Source organism: Anoplophora glabripennis, unplaced genomic scaffold (assembly GCF_000390285.2).
Source record: "Anoplophora glabripennis isolate ALB-LARVAE unplaced genomic scaffold, Agla_2.0 scaffold158, whole genome shotgun sequence".
Classification (NCBI taxonomy): domain Eukaryota; kingdom Metazoa; phylum Arthropoda; class Insecta; order Coleoptera; family Cerambycidae; genus Anoplophora; species Anoplophora glabripennis.
In genome coordinates, this window is record NW_019416265.1 from 952,136 (window position 1) to 962,355 (window position 10,220).

Genomic DNA, 10,220 nt, shown 5'->3' on the forward strand with positions numbered 1-10,220 from the left:
ACAGCCGACGACGATGAACAAATATAAACGCTGTTTGAAAGCATCGATACTTTAAGTAAACGCCTGTGGAAATGTCATGATTTTCACTGAACCATTTGCTATTATTATAATTTTTTTGTGCAAAACCTACTGTTGAATAAGGTCCATTTTTTTGGGTTTGTTGAATATAATTAAGTACAAATTAGAACATTTTCTAATCAAATAAGTATACGATTTACAAGATTGTGTAAAGAATAATAGTAGGTCAAACCATAAATATACGGGATGATCCGAAATATTGAGATAAAAGTGTTGATATAAGGTAAAAGTTTGAAAATTTTCTAAGTAAATAAGAAAAATTGAAGGTTTATACAACGGTATAAAGAAGAGAAATAGATGGACGAACACTGAAGTAAGGTTGATTTCACTTAATTCTTGTTGTGTTTTGAGTGCACCTATTTATGTATTGAATTAGTTAAGAGAAATATGAAGCAAACATTTCCTTTTACTCGTTTGTCCATTTCTTGTACTATGTTGTATAGGTATTCCAGTATATCCATCACCAATTTATACTATAACCAAACCTAATGTAACCTAACTTGACCTAACCTAACCCTACTTCATATTAGAAAACTAGCTATAATCAACAAGACTCAATTTTTTTATTATACACCCAGTCTATAATTGTATTTAACGAATATTTCTTTTTACCAGACGAAGTCGACGTGATTGGTTACACGAGTACTCAGAGCGACACCGATGACCACTCCAGTGTGCAGTCCGCGTCCAGTGACAGCGGAGTGGCCATGTCCACCAGCCGCCTTACCTTATCCGAGATGGACGTCCTGTAGGCAGACGAGCAGACCTGAAGAGGCCGTGGCCGCGTCCCGAGCCAGTATCGCCCCTCCCGTGGCCCCCCAGGGGACGACGCGCCAGCCTAGTCAACGAACACAGTCTGTCTTCTTCAGATTATCATTGTATTCACAATTATAAATTATTATTTATGTATATTGTACATATTTTAAATCTAAATCAGATTATGAATAATGTATTATTGAGGCGACCTGACTGCCCACGGGCCGCGGCGCAATTTTCCCTTAATTTTAGTTCATTTTCAATTCTTTATCACCCCCTTTATTAACCCCCACTGTTTACTACTTAGCTAACATGTTCTACCTAACAGGTCACTCAAGACGCCAATGAGCAGAAATTCCAATAGGCACATATTTCTTTATTAAATACATTATTATTGTAAGAAATTATAAAATAAATTATTTTAATGAAATTACTTTCAATTGAATTTTAATTTATCATGCATAAAAATACTTGCACCAATTATTTTTTAAAGGAGTTTCGCCACCCGTCCTAAAAAAAATCGTAAGTTTTTTTTGGAATTGGTGTCAAAAATACAAAAATTATAAAAAAGAACAGATAGGAAGTCGATTGTCACAGCCCATAAAAAATGGGACTCTATAGAAGTTTGTAAACACAAGCGCTCGCGAGCCCAATCATTGCTCTTTTATGAGCACAAAGAAAATCAATCCTTTGAGGAGTAAAACTACAAAATAATTATAATATGAACAAATATATAAAGGGTTTCCATGTAAGCTAAACATATCATCAAACTTTAAGGTATAGTCTCAAAACAGATACTAAACTAAAAACATGTATAATTAACATAATGTTTTCCTTTTATTGAGTGAATCAGCAAAATGTTATGCTATGCAGGTGTTAACTAGGTTCACTACATATATCACATACAGGTTGTCCCAGTTTAAAGCGACAAACTTCAGTAGGAATTAAAACACATTCAGCTGACATCGAAACATCCCCATGTCTCCCTTTTAACATTAACCATTTTTGGGATGCAGGATGTTTTATGAGCTTTGACCAAAACTAGGTATAATAAAATAAAATTTTGTATGAAAATAGTACTAAGTACTCTTTTGTCCTAGGCCAGCCTCAATTTTTGTTTTTATTATTATCTTCGGTGTCAATAATATTATCTGTATCTCAGAAACAGTTAAAATCAAAATCAGGGTGTTTCAAAGTCAACTGAGTGTGCTCTATATCCCATTAAAGTTTGTCAGTTTAAATGTATATGTATAGTCACCATTGGTAGATGCGGCCTCATAGGATGTGTATGATATAAATGCTATGTTCGCAAACACAGATGTGTGAACATAAATCTGATTATTTGCTATGTTTCTAAAACATCCACAAAGAGACTAAGACCTTACAGGCTGTTATGCTTAGCTATGTTGGCTATATTTGCTGTGGATATTTACTACGACTACATTCCTAATTTTCTCCCACATCATCTTCTATATTCTAATTTGTTGAAAATATTATCCTACAGATGTGGATGCTTCTGTACATGGGCATGGGTAAACGCACTTCAAAACCTAAACACTTTTTCGCAATCAGTAATTTACCGATATAAAATTTCAAAACGTAAACACTTTTTGGTTTGATTGGATGGAAAATGCGGCCAGTAATAATAATGTAATTTTTGAAACTTGCAGCATGCAGCAACAATTGGGCGGGGCTCCCCTGACCCCCCCTGGCTAAGCCCATGCTTCTGTACCTTCAGTCCACCGTAAATGCTTCACTATCGGCATAATTATTATTTTTTTAGGAAATTTTTGTGCATATTACTTATTTTGCTTAAAAACAGTGTATTTGTTGTAATAGGAATGCTCATCGTCAACAATGTGTTAAAAATATGAGGCATATCTACAAAGTAAGGGTAAGTACTTAATTTTTTTTAAATAAAAAGGACAGTATATTTATGAAAAATTTACATATTCAGGAAGGTGCATCAAACACTATTTTTCAACCTAGTCGCCAACAACCTTAATGCACTTTGTGAGACAGGGGATGAGTTTCTGATACCTTCGTCAAATAAATATCCCGCCGCCTTTTCAGGGCACTGTGAACTTCATCGTCGTTAGAAAACCTTCCACATCTAAACACTTTCAGGGAAGAGAAAAGATGAAAATCAGAAGGTGCCAGGTCAGCGCTGTGAGTAGGGTGATTGATCATGTTCTAACGGAATGAATCCAAGGATTGCTTTGTGGTGATGGCTGTGTGGGCTAGTGCATTGTCGTACAACAAGCACACTCCCTTCATTAACATTCACCTTCTTGTGTTGTATATTGCCCTCTGTAGTGTTTTCAGAGTTTCACAGTACCATGTAGCGTTAATTGCTTCCTCCTGGGGCATAAAGTCAATGAGGAGGGAGAATCCCTTTACAATCCCAAAACACAGTTGTCATGACTTTTTGGGCAGAAACTGGTTTTGAATTTTTTCGCTGATGGTGAAGACGAATGTTGCCATTACATTAATTGTCTTTTCTTCTTACGGATGTAGTACCCATATTTCGTTGCCAGTCAAGGAATTGTCCACCCGGTGCGATTCAGAATAGCGGCACTCATTTCAACACGCCACTACAATAGTTCTCAACACCTTGGCCTTAGTTTGTGGATATGCCTAGTATAAATTAAAAGGAAATCTGCTTCCACGCTTTTAAAGCAATAATGGATATTTTTTATATGCATAACGAGCATGGCAAACTTGGCTAGCATAATGGTCTCTGTTGTCTTAACATCGGTTGTTTTTTACATGTGTATCGAAAGTAGCGAACATAGCTATGAAGATGTTATTGTTAGCGTTATAATAAGAAAGGATGGTGATATATTTGATTTATTTATGGATCCCTTTATTGTACAGTGAGTTAGAATGAGACCGGTACGCACGAAGGGCCAACCACTAAGATAGATCTCGGGTCCTTCGTCGTTCCCAACCATCGGATAGCATTCAAAGAGTACAAATTCTTATATGTCCCCAATGGGACCTTATATTTTATATGATGCGGATGGGTCGTATTAGATTTAGTGTAGTAGAACACATACTTTCTTAATGTTTCTCAATAATACATACATGCTTTTATACAGAGTGCCTCATTTATTACTAGTATGTCAGCTGTTTCTTAAACTTCCAGAGCAACTCATGACGTATTTCTTCCTACACAAAATGTAGGATTTGCCATTTGATTCACTAATTCCTGATTTATATTATATAGAAGGTGATTCACCATAAATGTCCCCTGTTTTTTTCCATTATTTTTATGTTACGGAGATGTAGGCCTAACATTTCTTTTTAATATAACCTATACAATTAAACAGAACATTCTGTTATGAATAAAGCTATATAAGGCTTAATGGTTCTATCTCTAATAGTACGGAAGATATGACCAAAAAAGTGTGCCATAAGCTTAACGCTTAAGCCTAATGTGCTTTATGTAACACATTACTTGTATGGCATATTCAATTGCTCTTATTATTAAAGATAGACCCAACCATATTATTGTTGTATGGTAAGAAAGTGTCGTATCCCAGTTAAAAAATGCATGTGAGAGTTACATCTCAGTGACACATTATTCGGTTGGTTCCACTTAAATATTAATAAAATTTTAAAAATTTTCCTACGAGAAGAATAAAGGAAGAAATATGAGGGGACAATCATGGTCTAATCATGGTTCTCTAAAAGAAGATGTCAATTCAGGCTTAATTTGTTTTGAACTATGAGGAGATTTACTCAATTTTGTTGGTAAAATAAATTAAAACGAAGGTAATCCTCTTACGTAATTTGATGAATTAAATTTCACTATCAAGTATTTGAATATTTAAATTTTTAAGTGAGTCACACTGTATATTGTGTAGGTAGGTATAATAAGTACCACCAAATCAATCAAAATATATGCATTAATACTAACTTTACAATTTACAATATGTGAGGCTCCACTTTACATCTGCAGTTAAGTTAGGTTACCGACTAAAAATAATTTCAAACTGTAGACATTACTGTAGTAGAATCATGCAATATTGATGTATGAATATCATGTAAAGTAAATGCAATATTGAAAACTTTTTATCCAGATTCTATTAGTTTGGTGACTTAACGGTATTTAAATTTACTATGCTACTATTACACTAAATTTGTTGTGAGTACAACATCGTTCCATTCGTGTAAGAACTGAGCCTCTTGATTAGGGTGTGACTGTTACGTATGCCTGGGAGATTGACAGGTGACTGCACGGGTACTGTAATTATGTAAGCCGCAGAGTAACAGGGGCAACTTAAGGGTAACCTTCTCTGGTGCAAGGGAGAGGCCCTCCATGACTAATCTTATTTTTATAACGGTATCTTAAGACCAAAGACTTTGTAAATAAGACCAATGACACAGATATTTTATTTTAGATATGTATTTAGACACAAAAATTATATTCCTCAAAATTTTATGGAAAGAGTTCAATCCATCTCATGACTTTATTGATCAGATTTATAAAGTCTGCTGGCCCAAAACACCCCTATAGTTGTACCTTGATGCCCTGTCGTAACCATTTTCTATAAATGTCCGCTTCTCTTAGCCTACAGTTTGCAAATCTATAGGATTCTTGTCTGTTTACTTATACATAAGAAAGCTTTTTTTGCAAAACATAATAAATAATAAATGTATATTACCAATCACTTGTGTTTCCGAATACCCTAGCAGCAATATGAATTGATACAGTGTGTTGAATAATACCGCATCCGATTGAAAACTTATGTATATTCATATACGTGTCTCTTAGATAAGTTAGGGTGTAGGTGCCATTCCCACATTCAAGACATTTTGCTGCTTTATGTTTAGAAATATTGCTTCCCTCCTTTGTAACGGTTTGTAACAATTTTCGGTGACATTTGGTCATATACTGGCACAAACTGATAAATTCACACTTTTTATTTTACATCTTGAAAGTGTGTACAGAGTGAGCCAAATAAATCTTCTATTCTGTCCTATTAGAAGAGATATAAGAAAACAAAAAATTAGCCTATTTTAAAACGAACTCAGTTATTAAAAAAAATGAAATGAATAAAAACTGAAAAAATAGTGACCACACATATTTTTATACTTTATACAAACAATTCAGTTCCTCTTCAAAAGTACTAAACCGACTTATTTTATTGTTTCATATCTTTTCAAATGAGATAATCTGAATAGGGAAATTATTTAGTACAATCTGTACATCGTATTAAAAACAAGAAAAAGGATTTACAAGTAACATCTATTATGCTGAGTGACATACCCACTGTTATCTCCTCCCTGGGACCAATAATTAATTTCCCTAAATATGCTCGGTTGAAATTTAAAATACATTGCTTGATATCACAACCCATTAGTTAGACTTTATTCAGTGCAAGAAGTGGTTATCAAAGAGAATGAATGGAAACAATTAGAACACCTGCATTTTGTACTGGCTTATTGCTTTTAAATTCAGAAGAAATAATGAATTAATAAAAAGTGTATGTTTGTCAACAAATCTAATATATTTGCACAATTGTTGAAAACCATTCCATTGGTGTCCAGGTCACTGAAAATTTGTTAAACACTGAAACAATACTTAGATATTAGAAATCAGCACTCCACTCACCTGCATCAACTCTTCATCGGTTGTATGAGATAATTGTACATAAACTACTTGTAACTATTCATATTGCATTGTTCTGTTCTATTATTTTCAATTCTATTAAAATAAAACTGTGTATTATAAATATACTTTGTTATTTTAAATTTTACATTGTTTTCTTTTTGTTTCGGAAGAAAAATAAGCCAGAAAAGTGTTTCCCTCAGGCTTTGTGATATAGTAAATACCATTTTACTGGGCATCAAACCATATAGTTAACTGTAGTTAACAATCCACTTCCAATATAATATGAAGTCCATTATTTAGTGTAACATTGTACAGAGTGTTTTTAAAAAACGCGATATGAAGGCATACATCAAATGTGTTATGTTCATCATGAACCCTAAAGATTTTAAAAGCAAAAGCTGGCTAAATAGTTAACCAAATTAAGAAGTTTCTAATTAATTATCTACTTGTGGCTCACAATGATTTCAACCAATTTTAGTCCAACAATATAGTTTTTAAAAAACTGTTTCTGACATTTCGTTAAAATAATAATTATTTAAAAACTTACTCTGTACAATAAGTTACAGAGAATCAAGGTTATGTTGCTTTAACATTTCATTGTAATTCAAAAAACTTATATGGTGTAGGAAAAGAATAAAATAAAAAGAGTGCTGTATAACAGTTCCGAATTATAAGGTGGGCATACACAAGTCGACTTGATGGACCGGCCAACCTTCCGGACACAAAGCCTGAAGGCTAATGTATACTCTCGGTTACAGCATACACATTACTTTTTAATGCTGGATTTTGTTCAGTTTTACAGGAAGTTTAACATAACTGTCGGAGTATGATCTTATCTTAATTGTGGTGGCATTGTTTTGTTGCCTAAAAAAAAACCGCACACCATATTTTTTGTTGCTTCTGCATCTACTGTCTTTAATTTTTCAATTAACTTATTGTACGCAGTTAATTTCAAAGGTTTGTTTAAATATTGCTTGCTCTTTTAATCAGGCCAGGCAGGGATAACTTAATAAATTCTGTTAAGAATTCCTGAGAGCATGTTCACATATCAGCCATTTTTTTACAAAGATAATTATGTATGCGATAACACGAAATGGTGTCACACTGCTCTTTCCATTCAGAAACTCTCAGCCTGTACTCACTCCTCAGGCACATTCCAACTTCTATGCGAAAAGCTTACCCAGAAGGCAAAATTTCAAGCGCTAGCAGTTTTTCGAAAGGCCACGAGTTCAGGGCAGGCCTTCCGGCCACTAACGTTACGGTTTGCCTTCCGGTTTGGAAACCAGAAGACCTGCCTTCCGGTAAACTGCATCGTGTATGCCGGCCTATAAATAAACTAACAAATATTGAAAAAAAAACTAAATACAGTACAAGTAAGTAGATACTCTACACTGAGAGAGTGAACAAATAATAACAAGAGCTCTTACTATAATTAACATAGTAAATAAACTAAATATTATGAGCACAACAGATGATAAATTACGAGTGTTAATATAAGGTAAGTTCAAGAAACTATATGTTGAATACTGAATTTTCTTATCTAGGCACTGTTACTGAGGGATAAACCTACAGTTAAAAAAAAGATATAAAATCAGATTACTCATTCACGAAAAAATCAATTTTGAAATTACTATTGTCACAAAATCAAAATTGAATTTATATATGCATTTAGAAGTCTGCATATGTAAGATATTTATCATCCTTAAGGTTTAGAACTTCTTGACTAAGTGACTAAATTCATCTTTCGATATACAGGACGGACCATAAATAATGGACCAAAGAACAAAATCATTGAGAAGAAAACATAAATATACCTTAGTAAAATGTTGTGGAAAAAGATACAGGGTGACAAAATTGAAATTATTTTTTCATAATTTGTAAAATTCGAGTACCCAAACCTCTGTCACAAAATTTAGTAGGAAAACGTTTAAGATAAGCTGTCATAATTTATGTATTAAATCAGGTTTAGCCATAGGCGCTACAAGAGCAATTCCTAATGATAATAATGTGAAATAAACACCATTGCTGACTGCTATATGTTACAGAATGCACTTAATGTCATTAGTTTGTGGTGTCTAAATAATAATTTAATGCTAAATGCCTCGAAGTGTAATATCATTACATTCACCAAAAAAAAAAAAACTATATTATTCGATTATAAATTGGATAATATAATATTGAGTTACATTTGACCCTACATTATCTTTTGCAAAACATATAGACATAATTGCGTCATCTCTGCTTTCAAGAATAAGGGGTTCATAATAAGGAATTCCAAAGGCTTTATCAGTATTTCTACACTACGATTGCTCTACACTACCTTTATTCATTCTAAATTAGAATCTGCATCAATAGTTTGAAACCCAACTTATGCTAATCAAATTGCAACTTTGGAAAGAGTACAGCGTAGGTTTATGAAATCAGCTGTGTACTTATTGGATGGTACATACCCCCCTCAGGGTTTTCCGCATGATTTATTACTTTTTTCAAAGCAATATTTAAGACACATTTCATTAATTCATATTTTGCCCCTGCTCTTTGGCCCACTATTACTGATCCATCCTGATAGGGCTCTATTTTTTCAAAATATCACTTTACAAAAATATGTTGGGAGATGTTTAATGTCGATTAACAAAACTTGAATTAGAGAATTCCATCAATGTAAAAATTTCCAATATGTATATATTTATGTCAACCAGCAACAGGAATGTTGGAGCACTGTTACTAAAAACCCTAAGACATCGATGCCACTTAATACTTTGAAAATTTCATCAGTGCATTTAATTTTCAACTGTATTTTTTCTGTAAATCAAATACTTTTAAGAATATCTTTGATTCATCCAATTGAAGCTTATTTATATTTATTATAAACATATATCAAAAATCAACTCAAATCAACTTTCAGATGTAATTTATTAAACAAGAATAATTTAGAAAATCACATTAAATTCATTAATACACGAATTTTTAAAACTTGAACCCTCTGAAATACAAAAAACCAATAATAGAATATACTTTTGAAACAGTGTCAAGGAAAAAATGAAAACACAAATAATGATTAAAATTTTAATTGAACAATTCCAATACTTAGTTAACACAGAATATAACTGCAATTTAACATTAATAAATGGTATTTGTATAAAATACTTTTTTTAAAAAATGTAAATACTGTTTTTTTGCCTAAAATTAGGAAATTCCTGTGGCATAATTATAAAAAAAATTGAAAGCTACGAACATCCATATTTCGTTTTTAATTTTACTAGTCCCTTTCTGCACTTGTAGGTAATATAATATACATTTTTTTATTTTAAAAACAAGTTCTAATATTAAATGGTCCTAATTACCAGAAAACAGTTCTGTCATCTAATAGCTTATTAGAACTGCTCTACCTAATCAACCAAATTTACAGTTGCACTGTTTAGTGTATCCACTGTTTAATATGCAAGTATAGCTTAAATGAATCGACGATAACACAACACATAAGAAAATTAAGATCAAATTCAATTTCGAAACCTTTAGACAAAGGCAAAGACATCACACAAACGAATCCATGCCTTAGACTGTAACATCTTTACAACTTTTTTGTCTGCTTAAATTTAATTATTTTTCAAAAGATAAAGCTAGCTGGATTTAATTTATTTATGGACAAATTTCTGATATATGAATATTAGCTCACAAATTAAACTGAACGAGCTCCATCTTTCCAAAAATGATTTTATTTAATTTTTACGTTAAACTTTTAATTTTGGTGTATAATTGGAATTTC

General features: G+C 32.5%; 1 protein-coding gene across 1 annotated transcript in view; it reads left to right on the forward strand.

Moving 5' to 3' along the window:
- LOC108905685 (max-interacting protein 1) overlaps window positions 1–1,258 on the forward strand; it is a 49,162-nt gene extending 47,904 nt beyond the window's left edge. The window contains exon 3 of the mRNA XM_023457323.1: window positions 694–1,258. Within this exon, the coding sequence (XP_023313091.1) occupies window positions 694–830 (137 nt within the window). The 3' untranslated portion in view covers window positions 831–1,258. The remainder of the gene's footprint in view (window positions 1–693) is intronic.
- The last annotated feature ends 8,962 nt before the right edge of the window (window positions 1,259–10,220 follow it).